Source organism: Eumetopias jubatus, unplaced genomic scaffold (assembly GCF_037043125.1).
Source record: "Eumetopias jubatus isolate StellerSeaLion01/CBP00866 unplaced genomic scaffold, mEumJub1_p1.0 scaffold_5, whole genome shotgun sequence".
NCBI classification, from domain to species: Eukaryota; Metazoa; Chordata; class Mammalia; order Carnivora; family Otariidae; genus Eumetopias; species Eumetopias jubatus.
Window position 1 is genome coordinate 112,511,221 of NW_028274811.1, and position 25,827 is coordinate 112,537,047.

The window sequence follows — 25,827 nt, forward strand, 5'->3', positions numbered from 1 at the left end:
TCAGTCTATGCTCCAGAGTCAGTCAATTGGGCCTTTGCCCCACCTCTGGGGTACCACACGCTCTTCAGCTCTTTCAGCTTTGGTGAATCTGCCCTCCCTTTCTGGAAACAGAACCCAGTTCTGAGCCTGCTGTCAAACTAAGGTGTGGCTCCTATTCCTGATCTCCCTCCTGCGGAGTGCGGCTAACCAGGGGTTGGATCCCATTCAACCGAGTCCTCTCCTTTCTCCCCCATTGGGTCCAAGAGTTTCTTCCAACGGTGTATTCCCTTCACTCCTCCTGAATGTTATCCTTACTCTTTCTGTGCATTGGCATATGCCACCCCTCCAGCTGTAAGAGTTTTAACCATCAAGAATGTATACACTATGTTTCAATTAAATGACCATTTTAAGATATTTAGAATTTTATACATTTGTTATTAAGCAATGAGAAAATGCTTCCTTTATACTCTAAAGTTTAGGGTAAGCAAGATATTTTTGTATCCATAAAGTGTGTCAAAGTATCAGCTACTGAACTAAAGTCCAAGCCTTGAGCAAGAAAGAAAATGGAAATAATAGTTTTGTTGAATTAGATTTTGGTTTCAGGCTTGGTTTCTTTAAATACTAGCAATCAACAATGTGTCAGTATAACTGGACCTCAACTCAAGCAGAGAAGTGAGGTATAAATTCTAGTGAAATCTTAAATGTTTTTACAAGTGGCTGCCAAAAGTAGAATCTCCCGTTTGTTTGTTTGTTTGGGTAGAAGAGGAACAAACCAGAACATAATTCAAGAATCTGCTAACTGACTACTGGGTATTTACCACAAAGATACAAATGTAGGGACCCGAAGGGGTACGTGCACCCCAATGTTTATAGCAGCAATGTCCACAATAGCCAAACTGTGGAAAGAGCCAAGATGTCCATCGACAGATGAATGGATAAAGAAGATGTGGTATATATACACAATGGAATATTATGCAGCCATCAAAAGGAATGTGATCTTGCCATTTGCAACGACGTGGATGGAACTGGAGGGTGTTATGCTGAGTGAAATAAGTCAATCAGAGAAAGACATGTATCATATGACCTCACTGATATGAGGAATTCTTAATCTCAGGAAACAAACTGAGGGTTGCTGGAGTGGTTGGGGGTGGGAGGGATGGTGTGGCTGGGTGATAGACATTGGGGAGGGTATGTGCTACGGTGAGCGCTGTGAATTGTGCAAGACTGTTGAACCACAGATCTGTACTTCTGAAACAAATAACGCAACATATTTTAAGAAAAAAGAAAAAGAAGAAGATAACAGGAGAGGAAGAATGAAGGGGAGTAAGTCAGAGGGGGAGACGAACCACGAGAGATGATGGACTCTGAAAAACAAACTGAGGGTTCTAGAGGGGAGGGGGGTAGGGGGATGGGTTAGCCTGGTGATGGGTATTAAAGAGGTCACATTCTGCATGGAGCACTGGGTGTTATGCACAAACAATGAATCATGGAACACTACATCAAAAACTAATGATGTAATATATGGTGATTAACATAACAATAAAAAAATTTTAAAAAGAGAGAAAATAAAAAAAAGACTCTGCTAACTGCATAAAGCTTCAGAATTGTTTATATACACATATGGACAGAAGTGTCAGGTAAAGTCAGATCCTGTTACTCCATTTTCCAAATTCTTTGGACACTTTTTTTGCTTGTGTTTGCTAAATGATAGGGTCATCTTGAACATGTACTCATTTACTCTCTCACATGGCATTAGACATCTATAATGGTCTGGATTCAAACCTGGCTTGGGAGGGGTGGGTAAGAGGGATTAAAAACAAACAACTAACGAAGACACAGTGATTTTATTATTACTATTTCTAAAACTGGACAGAAAGGGCAAATAGTGGCTAAAAACCAACAAAAGAAAAAAACCCACATAACAAACAGCAGTTAGTATTTCTGAAATTCTAGACTTAAGTTGTAAACAGATGTCAAAATTTAGTACTATTACATTTAACCATGAAATCAATCACTTCCAAGACAGAAATCCAGCTTTTTTTTTTTTTAATTGAGGAACAGTTTTGTTTTAATAGAAAGGCATTTTCCATGTAAACAGATGGACAGAGCTCTACCAATAGAAACGCAACACTTGGAGTTTCTGGAGCCAACAAGGAAGCTACATATGTTTAAAAGTGTCCCACTCCAACAGATGCCCTACACATAGGGTTTGCTTCTCATAAATATTTAAGTTGTTTAGAATGTAGTAGCAGGTTAAAAATGATTTGCATTTCTGTAATTATTTTGCTTGCTTTAGTGTAGCTAAATGTTTCAATCTCACATAAATTAGTCTCCTAGTCCTAACTTTGGAAAACCTGTTTTTTTCTTTTGTTGCCTATCAAGGTCCACATACAGAATGAAAAGCTTTTAATGTCGGACATTCTTGCTTTTAAAAAGGAACTATTCCTGTGGTCACAACCTGTAGCCAGCCGTGATAAATAATATATACACAGAACTTGGGATGTATGAATGTGATGTTTCTAAATCCTCTTGCATAATAGTTTTAGGTGACCCAAGGAGTTAAACGCTGTCGCTGTCATCCATATTTATTGTACATCAATAGGGTGCATGGCAGTAAGCATTAGTTTTGTTTTCACTAAAACATCTACCAATTAATTATTGATGTTCTTTTGGAAGCACTTTATCACTTCCATGGACTCCTTTCCATTGGTTACAATAAAATATTCCTGCAAGAGTAAAGATGAATAGTATCTTCTATTTGAGAAAGACTGTCAATCCCCAGGGCACCCTTGCTAAAATGCCATGGGAAAGAAAAAAAAAATCCACTGCTAAGTAAACAAATTCTTAAGGGAAACCATCAACCATTCCTTTTTTCAATCCATCCTTAACAGTTGCCTCAAGCTCATTTAAAATGCTGTCTAGAATTGTGGAGTCAGCATTGTGCCTTTTACCTAGCAAGCTTGTCGCTGGTAATCCACAGCAGTGTAAGACAGATTCCATGAGAAACACTAAATGAATAAAAGCTACAACAGAGCTTAACGGTAGAGAAATACTCAGAAACAGGGACAGATTGAGATCACAGAAAAGACAGGGAGGATTCCTATTATTCTGGCTGATTATGAAGAAGAGCTCTTCACTTACCTACTTACCCTAAATAAAAAGGCAGGAATAAAACATCAAATGTATTACAAAGAATGCTCTAGGTAACATGAGGCCGGCGGTAGGATTTCACCAGCCTGCTCAGCCACCCAACCCCCAATAAGACTGCGCCTGTGGTTCCCTACCTTAAGGGATGGTGCTCTCCTACTCAAAGCCAGAGATCCTACTGCCGTCTAGGGAGCAAAGACTGGGAACAGAGACGTACAAGTAAGGACAAACCTTTTGCCCCAGAAGTCTCCTGGCTTGCTGGTATCGGAGAAGGCACAACACTGTCGCCTTGCCTCCTTTCTACTCCCTCTCCAAAGAGTCACAGCGAGTGGGCTCCAGCACTTGCCACGTCAATGTCAGCTTTACCTCCTGGTTCTCAAGGAAGAGTCCAACTGCTTATCTTCTACAACAGCATGGTAACTGAGTTTAGGGGCTACTTTACAGTTCAATTCAATAGATGTTTATTTAATTCCAAGAAAACCTCATATCTGCAAGAAAGCCTGAAACTACAGTATTTTCTTCTTTGTGATTCTGCCCAACTATAAACTCTGCTGCATTTGTGTACCTACAGAGGCCATTGGCGTCAACGGAATAATGTCTAACCAACAGGTTAAAAAAATTTTTTTTAAGATTTATTTGTTTATTAGAGAGAGAGTGAGGGCGAGCACACAGAGGGAGAGGGAGAAGCAGACTCCCCACTGAGCAGGGAGCCCGATATGGGGCTCGATCCCAGCACCCTGGTATCATGACCTGAGCCGAAGGCAGATGCTTAACCGACTGAGCCACCCAGGCGTCCCAGGTTAAAATTTCAAGTGCAACAGTTTCCACTGTGGAACTAGAAAATGTTATATACTTCAAACCTTAACCTATTGGCTGGACATCATTCTCCTTTCCATCTGCTTTCTCAGTCATTCACTGGAAAGGCTCAGACCATTGGGAATACATACTCCTTTCTGATTCTGATATTCTGCAAAGGCCACTGCTTCATACACACTATAAAAGAGAAGGTTTTCTTCTTCCTCTTTGAAATACTCTCCGCAGGCCAGGGAATCCCTCACAGAGGGATTGCATTGAGCCAGCAGAACCTGGATGCCAATGGCTTCATAATCTCTACGAACTTCTTTCAGTGTATGGATCCCTGCTGTATCTAAAAACTGTATTGTGCTGCAGTCAATCACTACGGTATGAAGCTCCAAGGGATCATAGGAAAGTTGCACTGAAACTTCGTCCTGGATTCCACTGAGAATCACCGTTTCCTTTGTGATCTTTCTCTTTGCGGCCTTCTTCTGAGCTGCCTTTACTAAGATTGGGTTGAGAGTTTTTTTGTATAAAGCAGATTTAAAACATTCTTTGTTTATGTAGTAGAGAGGGGCTACAAAACGGAATATCTTGATGCCCGGCTTAGTCTGAAGATTCTTGTAAACAGACATGGATTCAAAGATTTCAGACTCTTCCACCAAACCAAGCAATGAAGTCTTTGGCTTCTGAGTGCGGAGAATGACACAAAACATAGAAAAACAAACCCCAATTAGCAGGCCTATTTCAGTACTTAACAGTGCAGAGGACAGCATGGTAACAAACCAGATAACTGTATCCATTCTGCTAACCTTCCACATCTTGGGCAGATCCTTAAATTTACGTAGGGCTCCCCGGAGATTTACAATGGTGATTACACCAAGGACACTTTTCTGAAGGGAATAGAATAAAGGAGCTATTACCAGGAGGACCAACAAAAGAACCAAGGCTGTCACCACACCAGAAAGCTGAGTTTGGCAGCCTGTTGATTCTTTAACCAAGGTCTTTGCAAGAGCTGCACTAGTAGTAAAGCAGTGGAAGAAGGAGGGGATGATATTGCAAAAGCCAATAGCATACATTTCCTGATTGGCTTTGACCGTGTAGCCATGTTTCTTGGCAAACATCTCAGAAAGTGATACAGTGATAGCAAAACCAATGATTGAAATAGCTATTGCATCTACAGCCAAACTAGGAATTAGGTTCCAATCTGGTGCTTTCGGTGGCATAAACCCCGTGGGAATAGGCCCAGCAATACTGGTATTGTATTTCTCATTTAGTTTTCCAAAATGAGAGGCTAATGTGGCTGCCACGACGACAATAAGTTCAGTAGGAATCGGTGCCTTAAGCTTGGACTTGAAGTGCTCATTGAGTTCTTTGGTTGGCAAAAGAACCAAAAGGCACAAAAGGCTGGTGATGAGATCACAGAGGTTGGTCTTATGGATGTTTCTGAAGATTTGTATCCAAGTAGTGATGAGCGAGCCCACACCATTACTCCGAGGAAGGCTGAGCCCAAGGAGGTACTTGGCCTGAGATGTAAGAATAGTGAAGGAGGCACCAGTGACAAATCCACTCAGCAAGGCATCTGAGAGGTAGACAGAAACAAAGCCCACTTGGAAGAAGCCCATCGCTACCTGGAAGGAAGGATATACAAGTGTTACATATAAGTGTACAAGAGCTTCTAAACCTTCCAATAAATACCTTGGCATTGCTTTGCATGGAGACATACCATTGGAGCATCAGAAAATGTCAGACGTAGAAAAAACCAATTGTACATCAGTCCTCTCATTTTACAAAGAGGGCTCATTTTACTGACACTCAGAGGGCTAAGCAACTCGCCCAAAGTCACACTGTTACTCAGCCCGATGAGACAAGAACTTAGGATTCCTACCTTCATCTACAATGTTTCTTAAACATGAATAGAGTTCAGACCTCTTTGAAAAAGAAAAAATTCTTAAGGATCCACAAGAAATTATAAAAACTCAAACTGGAAAAAGTCTCCTAATTAAAAAACCATGTGTTTTCATTAAATTACAAATCATTACAATAAAAGTGAAGTTTTAACTGATAAAACAAAAAAACTGGATACACATCAAAGAATCACACTTAAAATTATTATAGAACACACTCTTTAACCTCATGCTGAGAAACTATTCTCATTCAGTGTCTACATGCTTATGCCAAACTGCTCCCCATACCAAATCTGCATCCTCAAAGACAAAACTTTTTTATTTCTTTATTTTTTCCTCTTCCAAATGATTCCTCCGAATTCTACAGAGCCCTTTCTTATTGGTGAGACATACTAATAAAAAAGCAAAAACGGACCCTGCAGAGCATCACTCTTCTGCACATTATCCACTTCTTCCTCCCCTCTTCACCAGGAACAACATGAAATGAGCTACTCACTCTCCCCTTGCCCATATTGGAACCAAGTGCCTCTAAGGAAGAAGAGGTTTAGTGCGGCATTAACTCCTGGATGCCAAAAGACAGGGGCATGATGATAATGGTGGGTTAGTAGATTCTATGGGAGACCCGAAGAGAATCTCATTTTCTAATCCTTTCTTCTGGCTAATAACATGAAATAGTGGTTCTCAACTTGTTCCCCAGAAGTCCAAGACAATTGCTATCTGTGGTGAGAGTCACTCACTAGAGCAGCAAATCTGAAGGTAGGGAGGGGAGGCATCTATAATTTGAAGGCTCGCGCACTCTTCCTTCTGCCAGCCCTCAGCCTGGCATCCTCCTCTGCTCGTTGATGGTGACTCTGCCGATAACCAACCACACGTCATCTCAAGCAAACTCATTGTTTCTCAACATATAAAATGAAGGAGTTGTACTGAGTGATCTCAGGTCCCTTTCTGGTCAACATTTTTACGACCATATAATGACAATCTGGCTGACTGAAACTCACTGGTTAAGTGGCAGCCTAAGGTTAAGCAAAGAGAAGCAGCCTTAACGTACCTGGGGAGTCAGACCAGGGTTTGAATTTTGGCTCTATCCCTCACATATCCTAAGCAGCATTCAACGAATGACAGCTTTAATCATTATGATCTCTGGGATCCTTTACAGATCTGACATTTCATGTACAGTGATTTCTTTTGCTAGAAGTAACCACTTCCTCCACTGTTTCTTACCTGATAAACTCCAGCCATAAAGGTCACAGTGCTGCCAACTGCAATTGCATAGCAACTCCTGTCACACAGCCAGTCTGATGTCTGGTTTAATAACGCGCTCCCATTTGAAACCATTCCTAAATGAGAAGGCGCGTTTTGGGCAGTGTCATAGCCAGCTTTGTGTAGTTCTCGGTCAACTACCTCACCAATCATAAGGCACAAGATTCCAAAAATGCCCACAGAGATGTGACGGGAGGTGCCCAACAGGAAATAAATGATGCTGGCAAAAAAAGACGTGTACAGACCATAGATAGGCTCCTGACCAGCCAAGAGGGAATAAGCAATGGACTGGGGCACTAATAAGATGCCCACAATCAGGCCAGACATCATATCCCCTAAAATGTTTTTCTTCAGATCATATTTTGGGAGCCATTGCAAAACAGGAAGGAAACCCAAAATCATATTTTTGGCTTTGGTTGGACTGCACTGGCAACTCTTCTGCAGTTTTTTAGTGACAAATTGCTTGAAGTTAGGACTTGGTTTCTCTTGAGGCTCCATATGGATCCTATGATAAGGTGTGCATTGATCGCTGGCTTCAAATTGCTTCAAGTAGGTACTTGATTCCTTTTCAAGAGCTGGATGCATACTAGACAGAGGACTGTGTTGGTGATTTCCTTCAGCTGAATTCTTGGGTGACAGATCATACTGCTCTTTATTTTCCAAAGACATTTCTAAAGATAGATGCTTTAGCCTCCTACAGTGAAGAAAACACCAGAATTAATGGATTAAGTAATTCTCAGTGCTCACACATTTTAACAGTTCTATTTGTCATTCATGAGAGTTAAGAGGAGTTCAGTTTGGGGATAGGTATCTTATATTCACTTTCTTTAGTTGAGCCTCATATGTCTTGATCGGGGGAAAAAACAGACTACAAAAAGCCAAGTCAAAGCAAATAAGTCATTGGGTATAGGACTTCCCATCTCTGCCTGGCTCCCCCTGCAGTTTTTTCCTCTAGAAAAGGTATCAGGGTGGCCTGTCTCCTCCTGCTATCACTGTCTTTTTTCCAAGTTTTTCACTCCCAGGTATACTGCAAAACAGGATCTCGTCTCAAACCTTCACTGCTACCTGCAAGTCTCTGAAACATAAGATGGTCTTTTTCTTGGAGTAGACCATAAACTGTTTACCAGATACTTCACAAATCAATGTCTTTGAGTTAGCTATTTGCTTAACTTAGGATGGCCATTGACCTCTAGGCCCATCAAGATTCTAATCATTTTTATACCCAGTTAAAATGCTACCTCTTCAGACGCCTGGGTGGCTCAGTTGGTTAAGTGACTGCCTTTGGCTCAGGTCATGATCCTGGAGTCCCGGGATCGAGTCCCGCATGGGGCTCCCTGCTCGGCAGAGAGTCTGCTTCTCTCTCTGACCCTCCCCCTTCTCATGCTCTATCTCATTTTCTCTCTCAAATAAATAAAAATCTTAAAAAAAATAAAAATAAAATGAAATGTTTAAAAAAATAAAAAATAAAAATAAAATGCTACCTCTTCTACACCGACTAATCCCCTAGGTCAAGTGAATCACTATACGCTCTGTATCCCATAGCATTTTGCACCTTCATTATAGTACTAATCACACTCTTCTGTTAGTTAAGTAAGAGTCTCTCTAGCTCCTGGAGGAAAGGATATCTTGTTCATCACTGTAGTCACCAACAAATGCATAGCAACTCTGAGACAGTAGGCTTACAAAATGTTTGAATGAATCGAAGAACAAATGAACACACAACTTTATGACTGTGGCCAAATAGAGATAAAATATATTAGATGGAAGACTCAGAAAATTTCCTGTTTTGGAACTGACAGAAAAATATGTCCTTTATTGTAAAAGTAACACACGTTAATTTTTTTTGGATGAAGGGGCTATAGCCGGTCATCCCACTTAACAAGAGTGAAATAATAGTTACTTGATGGTCTTATTAAGTAGATAAAGAAGAAAAGAACAGATTTAGATGACCACTTACCCTGAGCAAGTCAATCAGATTTGCGGATACACACAGCAGCTCTTCATTCCTCAATGCAACCCGTCTATAACTCTCTTCTTACTTCCTACTCAGGCCAAGCTAGTTTGAATAAATTTCTTATGTCCTTCTATTTTGGAACAGCTCTTGGTGATTCCTGGGTCAAAAGCCTTTTCCAAACCTAAGAAATGCAAAAGAGGCATAAGAAAAAACTAAGAAAATCTGAATCTTGCCCTACATGGCTGCTATCTGGGAAGGAAAAAGATAAAAGTTAATATTAGAAAATGCAACAGAGTGATAGAAACTGTAAGAAAGAATTGAATTGAAATACTAAAAGTGAAAAACACAGTAACAGATGAAGAATGAATGCCTCTAACAGGGGTCATCAATATACTTGACAGAGCCAAAGAAAGAATCCATGAAATTGAGAACAGGTCAATAGAAATTACCCAAACTGAAAAAGAAAGAGAAAAACAATGTTTTTTTTAAATCAGTAACAATAATGTAAGAGAATATCCAAGAGCTATGGGACATATTAAGCAATCTAACTTATGTACAATTGGAATCTCAAAAGGAGAGGACAAAAAATGGGCAGAAAAAATATCTGAAGACATAGTAGCCAAGAATTTTCCAAAATTAAAGACAGACACCAAACTATAGATCCAAGACTCCCAGATAATACCAAAAAGAACAAATACAGAAACAAAAACAAAACTCTACACCTACATATATCATATTCAAGCTGCTGAAAACAAAGATAAAATCCTGAAGACAAAGAACAGCCTGATGAAAGCCAAATTAAAAACACACATTAAACACACAGGAACAAAGACAAAAATTAGAGCGGACCTCTCATTTAAAACGTCAGAAGATAAAAGAGTAATGCCTTTACCACAGAAAAACAGCTGCCAACCCAGAATTCTATACCCAGAGAAAATATCTTTTAAAAGATGGAGAAGTAAAAACTTTCTCAAACACTAAGAGAATTTCCAGTAGACCAGCACTACTATATATGCGTATACCTGACAGAAAGTACGTCTACACAACAAAGAAGTAAAAGTCCAGGAATGGAACATATAAAAATAAAATAATTTTTTAATTTAAAATATCTTTAATTGCTCTAAAAGATAAACATCTAAGCAACAATAGGAACGTATTTTGTTTATAGCATATGCAAAATAAAATGTATAAAAAATAGCACAAAAAATGGGTAGAGGAATTGGGAATTGCAGGGTCTTAAACTAGATGTTAAGTGATACATTATTATTTGAAGGTCGGCTCTGATTATAGATGTATATTGTAAACCCAAGAGTAACCACTAAATTTTTTTTAAAGATTTCATTTATTTATTTGAGAGAGAGAATGAGATAGAGAGAGCATGAGAGGGGGGAGGGTCAGAGGGAGAAGCAGACTCCCTGCTGAGCAGGGAGCCCGATGCGGGACTCGATCCAGGGACTCCAGGATCATGACCTGAGCCGAAGGCAGTTGCCCAACGAACTGAGCCACCCAGGCGCCCGTAGCCAATAAATTTTTTAAAGGTATAAATAATAAGTCAATTGTAGAGATAAAATGGGATCATAAAAAATTCTCAATCCAAAAGAAAGCAAAGAAAGAGGAAAAGGGGGACCAAAAGTAGATAAAACACATCGAAAACAGCTTGCAAGATGGTAGAGTTTATCTTTTTTTTTATGTTATGTTAATCACCACACATTACATCATTAGTTTTTGATGTAGTGTCCCATGATTCATTGTTTGTGTATAACACCCAGTGCTCCACGCAGAACGTGCCCTCTTTAACACCCATCACCAGGCTAACCCATCCCCCCACCCCCCTCCCCTCTAGAACCCTCAGTTTGTTTTTCAGAGTCCATCATCTCTCATGGTTCGTCTCCCCCTCCGATTTCCCCCCCTTCATTGTTCCCCTCCTGCTATCATCTTCTTTTTTTTTTTTTTTAACATATAATGTATTATTTCTTTCAGAGGTACAGGTCTGTGATTCAACAGTCTTACACAATTCACAGTGCTCACCATAGCACATACCCTCCCCAATGTCTATCACCCCACCATCCCATCCCTCCCACCCCCTACCACTCCAGCAACCCTCAGTTTGTTTCCTGAGATTAAGAATTCCTCATATCAGTGAGGTCATATGATACATGTCTTTCTCTGATTGACTTATTTCACTCAGCATAATACCCTCCAGTTCCATTCACCTCGTTGCAAATGGCAAGATTTCATTCCTTTTGATGGCTGCACAATATTCCATTGTATATATATACACCACATCTTTATCCATTCATCTGTCGATGGACATCTTGGCTCTTTCCATAATTTGGCTATTGTGGACATTGCTGCTATAAACACTGGGGTGCATGTACCCCTTCGGATCCCTACATTTGTATCTTTGGGGTAAATACCCAGTAGTGCAATTGCTGGTTCGTATGGTAGCTCTATTTTCAACTTTTTGAGGACCCTCCATACTGTTTTCCAGAGTGGCTGCACCAGCTTGCATTCCCACCAACAGCGTAGGAGGGTTCCCCTTTCTCCGCATCCCTGCCAACATCTGTCGTTTCCTGACTTGTTAATTTTAGCCATTCTGACTGGTGTGAGGTGGTATCTCATTGAGGTTTTGATTTGGATTTCCCTGATGCTGAGCGATGTTGAGCACTCTTTCATGTGTCTGTTGGCCATTTGGATGTCTTCTTTGGAAAAACGTCTGTTCATGTCTTCTGCCCATTTCTTGATTGGATCATTTGTTCTTTGGGTGTTGAGTTTAATAAGTTCTTTATAGATTTTGGATACTAGCCCTTTATCTGATATGTCATTTGCAAATATTTTCTCCCATTCTGTCAGTTGTCTTTTGGTTTTGTTGACTGTTTCCTTTGCTGTGCAAAAGCTTTTTATCTTGATGAAGTCCCAATAGTTCATTTTTACCCTTGCTTCCTTTGCCTTTGGTGATGTTTCTAGGAAGAAGTTGCTGCGGCTGAGGTCAAAGAGGTTGCTGCCTGTGTTCTCCTTTAGTATTTTGATGGACTCCTGGCTCACATTGAGGTCTTTCATCCATTTTGAGTCTATTTTTGTGTGTGGTGTAAGAAATGGTCCAGTTTCATTCTTCATGTGGCTGTCCAATTTACCCAGCACCATTTGTTGAAGAGACTGTCTTTTTTTCCATTGGACATTCTTTCCTGCTTTGTCGAAGATGAGTTGACCATAGAGTTGAGGGTCCATTTCTGTGTTCTCTATTCTGTTCCGTTGATCTATGTATCTATTTTTGTGCCAGTACCATACAAGATGGTAGAGTTTAAAACAAACAAAATAATTACAACTGTGAATGGTCTAAAGGTGTCAATTAAAAGGTAGTGAGTGTAAGATTAGATTAAAAAAAATAAAACCCAACTATATGCTATCTATAAGAAACCCAATATTTATTTATTTATTTATTTACTTACTTACTTACTTACTTACTTATATTTGAGAGGGAGCACGACAGGAAGGGTGGGGGGAGAGGCAGAGGGAGAGAGAGAATCTTAAGCAGGCTCCACGCCCAGCATGGAGACTGACACAGGGCTGGATCTCAGGACCCTGACATCATGACCTGAGCTGAGATCAAGAGTCAGACACAACCAACTAAGCCACCCAGGCGTCCCAAGAAACCCACTTTAAATATAGACAGATTATAAAAGTGAAAGCACTTGCCCAATGTAGTCATTTACTTAGCTTGTAAGTGACTGAGCCAGGTAATAAAATCCAGATTTTAGGACTCTAAGCATAGCTCTTTTTGAGCATGACACTATTCCTATCACCTATCTCATCAGCTTTCTCTAACCTCAGATACTTCCAAACACGTTAGAATTCAGCTACCCTACACATCCCACTTTCCCTACCTGCTACCTAGCACTGATGACTACAAACTCGTACCCCACTCTCTGTTTGCTATATTCTTGGCCATGGTCCTTTTTCAGCTCTAGCTCTCAAAAATTTAGGTGTTCATTCACAAAGAGTCCTAGCAGTGGAACTGATAGAGCCATCAGTCTGAATCCAAAAGCCCTCTATAGTCTCCTTTATCTGTCCTACTCACCTCCTAAAATTCTCAACACTATTATTTTTTCTTTTTCATACGTATATTAAAACCCAAGGCAACATAAAGCTACTTTAAAAATTGTCTTAAAACTAAATTGTAGGTATGACCTTCATACAAACTAAACTCCTTGAAAGCAAGCTCCATTCTAATTCATCTTTGTATCCTCCAAAATGTCCAGGTATATGCTTTCTAAAAATAGGAACTACAACATTTGCTAAGCAAATAACTCAAACACAGAAAAAAAAGTTGGATGCAAAGCAATATTTCTTTTCAAGTGGAAATATCTGCTTTGGAATATATTTTTCAAATATCCCTTTTTGCACCAAAATCCTCTCATTTCCCCAAGACAATTACTCCTTTCAATTATCGTATTCATCAACTGCTTCATGAAAATTAAAAAATGACAGTGTTTATCCTTGGAATAGAGCCTACAGCCAGACAGCCATTTTAAGGAAGTTGAAATACAAACTGTACATTGCATGAAGTTCAATAAAACATGATTCTACTGTAGCGTCGAGGCTAGTTTCTCCCTTTGCTAACATTGATAATTGAGAGTGAGAAAAGGAAAGGTTCAAGAGGAAAACACTCGAACTGTCCACATTACTTTGAAGGAATCAGAAGGAAAAACAACAAAACATTTGAAAAGTACATTTACACAGGCATGCATTAAACAACAGGAGTTCAGGCAACACCAAAAGGAAAGACACTACTGTACTTTTCTCCAACTGCACACATGCAGCTATGACCACGTAGAAGGCAGTCTGATCCAGATGAGTAACCAGCGGCACTGGCACAATTCCCGTGGGAATTACCGAGAGGCTAGAGCCCTGGACTAGAAGACAGGTTACGTCTCTTCTATATATGCCTGATAGTGGTCAGCCAACTTCTTTTTGAAGACTTGGATATAAGCAAAACAATGTCTACTTTTGGTAATTACAGCATATAATTTTTTTTCTTTAAATGTTTTTATTGTTATGTTAATCACCACACATTACATCACTAGTTTTTGATGTAGTGTTCCATGATTCATTGTTTGTGCATAACACCCAGTGCTCCACGCAGAACGTGCTCTCTTTAATACCCATCACCGGGCTAACCCATCCCCCCACCCCCCTCCCCTCAAGAACCCTCAGTTTGTTTTTCAGAGTCCATCGTCTCTCATGGTTCATCTCCCCCTCCGATTTACCCCCCTTCATTCTTCCCCTCCTGCTATCTTCTTTTTTTTTTTTCTTAACATATATTGCATTGTTTGTTTCAGAGGTAGAGGTCTGTGATTCAACAGTCTTGCACAATTCACAGCATTACAGCATATAATTTTAACTAACAGTGCTTATATAACAGTTTTGCAATTTGTGAAACTGAAATGCCTCTTCAGAGGGCAATCGTTTTCAGAGAATGGTAAAGTTGGCCTCTGAAACATAACGGTTCCATAGTCATGTTTTGTTCGACCTGGATGTACATGCCACCACGACTCACTGCTACATAAAATCGAAGCTGCCCACTACCATGATCACAGCATCTGCACAAGGGAAAAATCTCCAAGAGCTGGAATAGTTCAGAAAGGCTTCAAGGGAAGAACCTGGCTCATGTCTCACCTGGGCTCTAAAGTCTGGGTCAGAGTTGAAAGAATAAGAGAGGACTTGGAAAATGTATGGGGGAGAAGAAAACTCAGAGATAGTTCTGAGGTTGTTAGAAAAGAAATTAGACAGTTTACAGCACCAGATGCACATGGGAAATTGGTTTAAGAGGAAGCTTTTGCAAAGGTACCTGGGGGAGATTCTGGAGGATCCCGTATGCCAGATTAAAAAAGGGAGACTTTGATCTGCAGACAGTACAGAGTCCCTGAAGGTTTCTGAGAAGGGTTTAAAATATCACTCATTTGATAAATAATTATATATTATCTTATTACATCTTCTGATCTGTTATGCTAATATTTAATTCTTTTCCTACTAAGCAATTAATATTTACTTTTTTTGCCTTTTATGAATAAAGAAATAGCTTAAGATTGTTTTAGAAAAAAACTAAACCATAAACGGGTACAACTAAGGTACAGTATCCATTTACACAGTACCATCTGATCCTCCAACTCACTGTTGCCCAGCAAATCCAGGGAAGATCATAGCTTCCATACCCATCTCCATCCCATTCACAGGTACTTGCAGTCAGGATGGCTGGAGCCTAGGCAACTGTTCCAGGCCCTTGCCCAAGACTGAGAAGTTAGCACTGTGAGAGGGCAGGCCTCCTGGAAGAAAAGGAAGGACTGCTGCCCACTGGAAGAAAATTTAGACCCATCCTCTTTCTGTGGGTTTGCAACCCTTGCTTACTCCACAAATGTTCACTGGGGCCAAGAACAAGCCTTCCAAGGTTGGATTGGTTAACTTTTCTATGGGAGCTCCTAGAGACTGGGTACTGGTCTTCATCGTATCATAAATATTTACTAAGCACCTACTATAAGCGAACCACTGTGCTAGACAAAATGCATCAGAACCTAGACCCCAAACGGAGGGGTCAATCTTTCTTGTCCCTACCCCACGAATCCTATATATGATCCATCAGTAAGTCCTGGCTGCTCTTCTCCCTACTGCCCAAAGGACCTGGAATCTAACCACTTTTCACTCCCCTCCACCATCACATCTTATCTGGGCTACTCTAATAGCCTACGAAATCTGAACCCTGCCTACCTCTCCACCCTCATTTTCTACTGGCCTTCTTGCTGTTCCTGGAACATGCCAAGTTGATTCCCTTTTCAGGGTCTTTGCACTTGCTCAAGTTCTCTTTGCCTGGAATAATCACCCCCCAGATCTTTGCAGGGTTTTTCTCATCCTTCAGGTCTCAGCTGATGTATCATCTCCTTAGAGAGACCTTCCTTGAACATTCCAAATAAAATAATACTCCACCCCATCATTCTCTAAACCCTTACCTGGCTTTGTTTCTTCATAGCACTTTCACAGTAACTTTTGAAGTTCTATTATGTATTTATACATTAAAGAAACTATTACAGTCTTTCTCACACATACTGTAACCCCAGTACCAAAAACAATGCTTAGCACATAACAGATCAATAAGTTCTTGCTAAAATGAATAAGAAACCCAGTTTTTACCCACAATCAAAGGGTTAAGACAATTATAAACAGATAAGCTATAACAGTCTAAGTGCCATTAACAGAGGTTTGTCCTACTCTGAGAGTGGAGAATAGGGTATAGGCCAATGGGAGGAAGCTGCAAATAAGAAAGGAAAGGGAACTCAGGGCAGTTAAAAGTCCTAGTATAATCCAAGACCCAGGAAAAAGTCACCCAGAATGCCAGATTCCTGGGGTGAAGCAGCAGGAGATTAAGACTAAAGTGAAAGATTAGTTTCTCATTTGATCCCAAGAAGCTTGGACTTCATCCTGTAGGCTACGGCTGACAAAGGCATAAACTCCAAGGCAGGGCAGGAGCGCAAGAGGTTTGACATTTCAGTGGTACAACCAGACAAGAAACAGTAAAGGAGGACAAATCTAAGACAAATTGTGAGGTGGACCACACAAAAGGAAGAATGATATATAGGAATATGCAGAAGGAAATGGAAAGAAAGGAGACAACAAAAAGTTTGACTTTAGGTTTCATAGGTTTGACATTTCTATTAGATGTCCAAATGAGGATGTCCAGTGAGCACTTAGAAATGGGGTGTCAAGCACAAGAGAGAAACCGAAACTGGAAAAATAAATGAAGAGAGGAGGACTATATTGGTCATTAGCACATAAATGCTATCTCATTTTTCTCTGAATTCCCATTGTTTAGATGTTCAATAAACGTGCTGAATATATGCTTTACCTTCTCAACTGGATTAAAAATTGTTCAAGGGGATATTTTACATTTTTTGCAAACTCTCACAATACCTAGCATAAAATTTGGCACACAGAAGGCATTTAATAAATATTTTGTTAATGGACTGATTTCTATTTTAAAAAAAGCTATTTTAACAAAAAAAGTTCCAAAAAGAATTACCTTTGACTATTAAAATCTGATTTTTGTTTCTCTGAAAGATAACTGATACACTGCTGGTGGGAATGTAAAGTGGTACAACCCCTGGTGGAAAACAGTCTGGTAGTTCCTCGAACAGAGAGAATCACTATGTGACCCAACAATTCCACTCTTAGGTGTATAACCCCCCCCCCCCAAAATTAAAAACAGAGACTGAAATACTTGTATACCACTGTTCATAATAGCATTATTCACAGCAGCCCAAAGGTGGAAACAACCTATGTATCCACCCACAGATGAATGGATAAACACTGTGGTACAAGCCACACAATGGAATATTGTTTAGCCACTAAAAACGAATGTAGTTCTGATATTCTTTATCTACATCATGGATGAACTCTGAACCCGTGATGCTAAGTGAAAGAAGCCAGGCACAAAAGGACAAACACTGCATGATTCCACTTACAAGAGATATCTACAACAGGCAAATTTTTAGAGACAGAAAATAGATTAGAGATTACCAGGGACTGCAGGGAATGATTTCTTGCTTAATGGTTACAGTCTAAGTTTTAAAAATAATGACTACAGATAGTTACACAACATTGTGGAATTGTACTTGATGTCCTGAACTGTAAATTTAAAATGGTTAAAATGGCCAATTTTATGGGTTTTTAAAAAGATTTTATTTCTTTATTTGACAGAGAAAGAGCAGGCGAGCACAAACGGGGGTGCAGCAGAGGGAGAGGGAGAAGCAGGCTCCCCACTGAGCAGGGAGCCCAATGGTCCTGAGATCATGACCTGAGCCAAAGGCAGTTGCTTAACCAACTGAGCCCCCCAGGCGCCCCCAATTTTATGTTAAATATATATTTTAACATAAACAAAAGTAGGAGGAGAGGAAGCATAGTACTATAAGGTTCTTATGCTATACACAAAATGGTTTAATATCATTGAAGGTAGGCTGTGATAAATTAAGTATTCCTACTATAAACCCTAATGCAATTCCATTAATCACAAAGAGTTATGGCTAATAAACCAACAAAGAAGATAAAATGGAATCACAGAAAATACTGAATAATCCAAAAGCAGACAGAGAAGGGGAAATAAATAGCAACCCTATAAAATAAACTAGATCTAAAGTTTGTGGAAAACTTGCAGTCTTAACATTAACCTATTATTGAGGTGAACAAGTCCTCTACCAAGAGACTCTCTTCACTTATGTGGAAAATCTCAGTTAAACTAGGCTGTAATTGGTGTGGACTGTGTAGTTTGGAAATAATTTTCCAGGACCCACACTGCTTGTAAGCAGTGGAACAGTGACTGGAGCCAAAGCCCATCTGATTCACACCTACTCAGTCTCTGGACTGCTTATTTTGAAACTTTTCAAATCTTCAGAAAAGTTGAAAGAATGATACATGGAACACTGGCTATTCACAATTCACCTATTACACAATTTAACAATTCACCAATTGTTAATATTTTGCTACATCTGCACTTTTGCACTCTCCAAACATATTTGTTTGGGTTTTTTTCCTTCAACTACTTGAAAATTACAGACATATTTTAGCCTTAAACACTTAATGGAACCAACTTTTTTTCTTTTAAAGATTTTATTTATTTGCCAGAGAGAAAGAGAGAGAGCACAAGCAGGGGGAGCTGCAGGCAGAGGGAGAAGCAGGCTCCCCGCTGAGCAGGGAGTCCGATGCTGGATCCCAGGACCACGGGATCATGACCTGAGCTGAAGGCAGATGCCACCAACTGAGCCACCCAGGCATCCCAGAACCAACATTTTTGAACCACCATGCTAGGCTCCCTCTTCTTCAAGAGAAACATTCATTAACAACATGAGATCAAACCATTTGGATATACTCTTCAAAAATCTGCAATGGCTCCCCACCTTCTACTGCATATAACCTAAAAAGTTTAGTATAGGCTTCTCTCCATAAATGAGCTGAACCTGCCTTTCTTTTGTTTCCTTCCATGCACTGGTGAATCCATGAAAATATTAAGCATCCTTTGTTCCTCTGGGTCTTCGCTCATGTTGTCTGTTCATCTGGAATGCCTTTTCCTTCCATCTCCATCTATCTTGGTCCTTTTCCTAATCCTTAAAGGCCCACCTCAGACGCCACAGGACAAGGAGGCTGAAACTCCTTTGGCTGTGCTGCCCTGACATATTCCATATAACTACATAGCACTTAAAGTTACATGTCTTTCAAACTACAGTATTCATGTAAAGGCAAACATCAAGTCATCCTCATTCCTACATAACCCAACACCTTACCCAATGCCTCCCATTGGTGTATACAGTGGTATACCTATATTTATTGAAATGAACAAATAGGTGAAGTTTCAAGTAAATGTAATGAAGACAAAAACGTCTTCCTATTTTCCAGTCATCACAAATGATTAACAATGTTCATTTATGTCTGTGAGGCAAAAAGAAGAACCACCATATAGCTTATACCAGTAGTACAAGCGCTATGATGTATTATTCTGGCATAAAGCCCAATGTAAGACAGAAAAGTAAAATACCCAAGAGGGAAATAACTTAATGTAAAACCACGATCGAATTATTAAATAGTTCCTTAACAGTAATTCAATGCTTTCAAAATTATTTCACATACACCTCCCATTTGACTCCTCAATAAATCTGAGAACAGATTATGAATCCTCTCCTCCAGTCACCTGCTCAACTAGTAGGACCAGATTCTCAACCCTCATTTTCCCATTTCCAAGGTTCCCTCTCTTTCTAAAATACCACTTCACCCCCAAATTTGTTCCCTTGCTAAGAAGGTTTAAGAGCTAGCTCAAATCAATATTTCGTGGTTAAGTGCTCAACTCATTTCTGAATCTTATTAATTTTAATAAGTGAAGGTAACAAACTGCTTGAAGCAGTTTACACAACATTATTGAAGCAGGTTTGGTAAAGGATTAAGAAAAAAATTACTTTTATCTTTCATATGACACACATGCATTGGTAACATTTTCATTTTCCTTCTCTATCAGGAGAAACAATGTAAAATTTACCTCTGTAACTACACTTTGGTTAGAGTAATTCATATCCCAGCCAAGAGTCAAACAAGCCAAGCAGGTTCCTACCTCCACCTACTTTTGCTGGCCCTTCAAATGGAATGCTGCTTGGGGCTATGTTCATGGCTTTGTCTCTTGCTTCTTTCAGGTTTCTGTTCAACTACTGTCCTAATCAGTTCCTTCCCAGACATAACTTCTAAAATAGCACCATTGCTGCCGCCATGCCTCCCTCCTGGGCCCATCCCTGCCTTGCACTCCTATCGCCCTTACTTGGCTTTATTTTTCTCCATGGCCTTTCTCACCATCTCGCGCTACATTCATTCATTCATTCATGGTTAATTGTCTTTCTCATGAGGGCAGGAACTTGCTCTGTTTTGTTGACAGTTGTTATCTCCTATGCCTTGAACCATGTACAGCACCTAGTAAGTGCTTAACAAATATTTGTTGAGTGAATGGATGAATGACAGCTTAACAGCTATGGAGTAAAGAAAAAGCAGTGACCCCTCTCTCTCCACCTCCATTCACCAGAACTAAGCTATGTCAAGAAATTACAGTTTGGCAACCATCTGCTTGGGGGTTTATGCTCACTAAAAGTAATGTCAATGCTCAAAATGCTCACCCTTGGGGGTAGCATATTATAGTACAATGATATTCAAATGCAGAGATTTTTTAAAATTCAGATTCTCAGGCAAATTCAGGAATGAGATCCAAGACTGCACTCTGGGTGACTCAGAGCCAGTGAGGTGAGGGCCGTACCAGGAGAATCACTGCGTATGTACTGGAGTCAGACAGATCTCTATTCAGATCCCAGCTACACTATTCAACAACTGTATGGCACAGGTGAAAAACCTCATTTTACTCAGCATCAATTTCTCACCTACAACATGGGAATAACATTAACTTGCAAGTTGTATAAAGCTAACACAAGTACTTAACACAGTGCCTGGCACATGGCATTTGTTCAATAAACGACAGCTACCAGTCTGTCCTTTGAGATTCTTGAAGGGAAAAAATGGGCTTATTTCTTCCAACAGGGCTGGCTCTCCATTTCTTACTCACTCGATTTTCAAAAACAAGAATTTCTGCTTACTCCAATACTGGATATCACATTAGTTCCAGATTTTATATAAAGAGTCCTAGAAATAAGGAAATGAAAAAAAGAACTAGAATGGGTGCCAGAAAGTTTAATGGGTGCCTGCATATTTCTAACCCACGTGGTCCCCAATCTGTGCAAAGAAAAGGCCCAGGCTGATATTCTGTGAGTTTGGGAGAGCTGGGTACAAGTCCTAGCTCCGCAAATGGCTTGCTGTAAAATGTCAGGCAAGGATCTGGCCAGCTCTGTGTCCTTTCAGTGTCCCTATCTATCCAGCGAAAGCATTTCAACTTAGTCTACGAAGTACAGTTCCTGATGTGAACTTAACCAGGTGTGTGGTTTTAAAAACCAAGATAATGAAGTCCTCTCGCGTGTCCAAGCCTCAGTTTCCCCATATGTCCAAGGGTGGGAGGCTGGGTGGTGGTGGCGGCTCCAATCTCCTCGGTCTTTCTCCCAGTTATCTGGGTTCCAGACGGCTAGATGAGGACTCCGGCAGAAGAACAGCACGGTTATCTAAGAGGTGCGGGGGCCCCGGCGAGATGTGGGGTAGAGGGTGGGTAGCCGAGAAGCAGGGTCCGGACTGCCGCGGTGGGAGAGGCGGGCTTGGCTCCAGCTCCCGCCCCTGCTGACCGAGGGTACAACCCCGACGCACGCCCACCTACCACGGCCTGGCCACGACGCCGGGGCTTCCTCCCACCACGCCTCGGACACAGGCCAGGATGCCGCCAAGAGGGGCCAGCTGACCGCGCGCATGCCGGCACCAATCCCTTCTCCCTTCTCGCGTCCCCTCCCCACTTCTCACCTCTCAGTGTTGGGCCTCCCCGCTCAACGAGGGCTCGCGGCACGTCCTCCGCCGTGGCGGGACTGAGCGGACACCGCGGCGCGAGCAGAGGTAGCCTGGTCCCGGGCCGGCCTCCCTTTAACCCGCCCGTCCCCTTCTCCGCCCATCGCCCAGCCCCCGAAAAAGGCGGGGCCCGGGTAGGACAGCGGGCAGCGGCCGGGAGCAACCGACCGAGAGGTGCGGAAGACCCAACCAGCACAACCATTCAGGAGGTGGCTGTCACGTGTCCCCGCCGGCGAGCGACCCCGCCGCCAGCCAATGACTCGGCCCGGCCCGCGGGGGTACCGCCCCCTGGCTGCTCTCCTCCTCACCATTGGCTGCCCTGGGCCGCGGAGCCACGAGTCCCAGACTCAGGGCGATTCCTACTCAGCTCGCGCCTGCGAGGGCTTATTACCGGTTTTCCGCCTTAACTCTGAAAGCGAAGGGAGGGAAAAGTGTCAGGAGAAATCCGGAAGCGCTCTGTCTAGAGCTGTTAAGTAGTCTGCGTTTGGTTGAGGGCAAGGTCTTGATCGCTGATTCCTTGGAACCCCATTCCCTCCCACCCCCGCCTTGTTGATGGGGAATGAAGGCCCAGAATGGGGAAAGGTCAGCTGGGAAGTTAGGGGATTTTGCCCTCAGTGTAACCTACTCTCCACTGAAGGTCCCAATAGCCAGAGTTGCCTTTTAACATGTGAATAAAAATGTTAAGAATAAATATGAAATATAAGTCCAACCTCGTTTAAAATCATCAGTGGGTTGTCTTGACATTTATATATAGATAAAATCAAATTCCTCCCTATTCTTTTGAGGCCCTGAATGTTCTGGGCCCTGGCGCCTTTCTCCTCACCGGACATCTGTCTTTCCCTCTCTGCTCTCCACCCATCCTGGCCTCCTTTGCCCGCCAAGCTTGTTCTCTTGGGACCCGAACACCGGTTCCTAATGCCTGGTTTGTTTCTAGTCTCAGGTCGTAACCTAAAAGCCTGCTCTCTCTCCCCACGGAGGCCTACCTACCCTGCCAGTCACACCCTATCGTGTCAGCCTGCTTTAACGATCAGCCCCGTGACTGGGCCCTCTCTGATATTGAACACATATTTATTCATTCTTTCTTCCTCTTGTTTATAGCCTGCGGGAGCGGGGAAGGGACCGGAGTGGAAGGTCAAGAGCACCTGTGAAAGAAGCAAAATGGTTAACTTCCTTTCCTTCGCTTTCAAGTGAACCTCTTCACAGTAATTTTAAGGAATTCCATTTCTTGTCTAGAGATGATCCTCAAGTTTCTGTCAACCATCAGATCCAGAGCTTCCAGAAGTCACAAGCCATATTGGGAATCAGAACACCTGGGTTCTACTCCTGATGCTGTCCCTTGTGACTGGAGATAAGTCAGTAGCCATCAGTGTTCTCATTTCTCCAAAGGTAGTTAATGCCCCACCACCCCCCACACCTAATGTGCCCCTCCCTCCTAGACCTGGAGATGGTCAGGTAAGACAATGAGTGTAAAGTACTTTGCCAACTCCCTGTAGGCCTGCAAAACATACAGTGGCAACAGATGCTGATTTCTGGATGCACAAAACTGTTCACATTCATTATTTAATTTAATCCTAATAGCAGCTTTCAAGGAGGTGCTATATTATGATGCTCCCTTTATAGGTGAGGGAATGAGACTCAGAGATGTTAGGTGACTTGCCCAAGGTCCCAGTTAGTAAGTGACAGTAATACGATTTTAACCCAGTTACATCTGATGGCAAAGCCCACTCTTAACCACCACACCCATTGTGTTGGTCAAATGTAAGAATCCACCTTGCATCCTTGCATGTAATAGACACCAATAAAAACTGGTGTCTATTTAATAATTTAATAATGGCTATGATTGTCTTTCTCTTATTTCATGCTTTTTAATCCACATTATAGATGAGGAAGCTGAGGGTCAGAATATTAAGTTACTTAAGAGGTCATGCAACTAGCCAGAAGTGGATTTTGAGGTGGGACAGAGGTGAATTTTCAAACTGAGAGCTGCCAGATGCCAAAACCCAAGAGCCTGTGGCATTGACCCAATGCAAGGGGAAGGTGCTAGAGAGGAAGCTTTAGGCCAGTCATTGGTGCCTCTCTCCCTCCCAGTTCAGCATCTCCAACTGCTATTTAATGCAGTGGGCCTCTCTGCCTACCCCCACGCACATCCCAAGGGGCCCCTGGAAGCAGACTTGGGTCTGCCATTCCTACCTTACCTTCGTCAATTCTCTAGGCCCCTGCTGCAGGAATCTAAGAGGTGAAACAGATAACCAAATCCCTGCTAATCTGCTTTTCCTCAATAAAAGCAGGTCAGCTGCCCGGCCAGCCAGAAGCCATGTAAGCCTGGGCATTTTCCCTCCCGTTGCTCTCGGAGTTCACAGAGGCACTGGCAGCTGGAGGGTCACATGTTATAGCCATTACTCTGTCCCCAACCGCTTTCCAAAGAGTAACTAAAGTGGGGGTGTGGTGGGCCAAGAGATAAGTCATTTCAGGTGAGAGGCCACTTGAGGAACTACCTCTGCAGCACTTCCTGACCAGCCACACTTCCCAGGTAGGACAGGTCACTTGCCCTGAGGCCTTGCTCTAGTGGGCCCCAGGCTGACCCCCATTATTGAATAGGCTATTCCCGATTTGCTATTCTGATTTATTTTCACTGCTATGGGTGTTTTACTTTTTTTCTTTTTTTTTTAATTTGATTGTTCTTGAAAACTGGTAACACATACAAGTAAATTTAAAAGATCAAAAAGTTTAGGATGAAAAGGAAGTCTTTCTCCCACACTATCCATTCTTACTCCATTGTTCCTTCTGGAAGCAAACACAGCATCAGTTTCTTGTGTTACCTTCTGGTTATTCTATACCAACAGTTCTCAGTCCTGGCTACACACCAGAATCTCCTGGAGAACTTTTAAAAGATAACAATGTTTGGGTCCCCTTCCCAAATATTATGATTGATCGAATTCGAGTAGAGTGGGCTCAGGCATTGATATTTTTAAAAGCCTCCCAGGAGATTCTAATGCACACAGAGGGTTGGCAAACCAGTGATCTACGCAGATATGAGACTATATCTCTTTAAACAAAAGGGACATACAATATACACTATTTTACATTTTTTAAAAATGAACAGTTGAAGGCTGTTCCATATCAGTGCATAAAGAGCTGCTTTCTGGCTATCTATTGCTGAGTAACAAATCACTCCAAAACTCAGTGGCTTAAAACAACAGTTACCATTTTGCTAATTTGCAGTTTCTGTGGCTCAGGAATTTGCAAAGAGCTTGACTGGGTGGTGTCTCATAGACCTACAGTCAGAGAGTGGCCAGGGTGGGGACAGGGCATGGGAATGAAGCAGCTGAAGGCTGTCTGGCCCTCTCCTCACGACTCTCTGTGTGGGCTAGTTTGGGCTTCCTCACACACATGGCAGTCTCAGAGCAGTCTGTGCTTAAATGACAGCTAAGGACTTCAAGAGCCAGTGTTTCAGTAAACAAAGAGGACCCGGTAAAGCCTTTTACAATCTAGCCTCAAAAGGCACATAACTTCACTTCTTTTGCACTTAGTTGGTTGAAAGTCATAAATGCCTGACCAAGGGGTCCCACCTAGGTGGCTCAAGTCAGTTCATCTAACTCTTGATTTCAGCTCAGGTCTTGATCTCAGGGTCTTGAGTTCAAGCCCCATGTTGGGCTCCATGCTGGGCATGGCGCCTACAAAGAAAGAAAGAAAGAAGAAAGAAAGAAGAAAGAAAGAGAGAGAGAGAGAGGGAGAGGGAGGGAGGGAGGAGGAAGGAAAGAAAAGGAAAGGAAAGGA

General features: G+C 41.7%; 1 protein-coding gene across 1 annotated transcript; it reads right to left on the bottom strand.

The window, feature by feature from the left end:
* Window positions 1-1,996: 1,996 nt before the first annotated feature.
* Window positions 1,997-22,112, bottom strand: SLC26A2 (solute carrier family 26 member 2). Its single transcript, XM_028106633.2, has 4 exons — window positions 22,009-22,112; window positions 9,046-9,223; window positions 7,050-7,782; window positions 1,997-5,552 (listed from the first exon to the last, which is right to left on the bottom strand). The coding sequence occupies exons 3-4, from the start codon at window positions 7,755-7,757 to the stop codon at window positions 4,035-4,037; spliced, it is 2,226 nt and encodes a 741-aa protein (XP_027962434.1). The 5' UTR covers window positions 7,758-7,782; window positions 9,046-9,223; window positions 22,009-22,112; the 3' UTR covers window positions 1,997-4,034.
* Between the last annotated feature and the right edge of the window lie 3,715 nt (window positions 22,113-25,827).

Coding starts and splice junctions, on each gene's coding strand:
- SLC26A2 (XM_028106633.2), bottom strand. CDS start 7,757: ATGTCTTTGGAAAATAAAGAGCAGTATGATCTGTCACCCAAGAATTCA. Junction 5,553..7,049: donor TTATGGCTGGAGTTTATCAG/GTAAGAAACAGT, acceptor CCTTCCTTCCAG/GTAGCGATGGGCTTCTTCCA.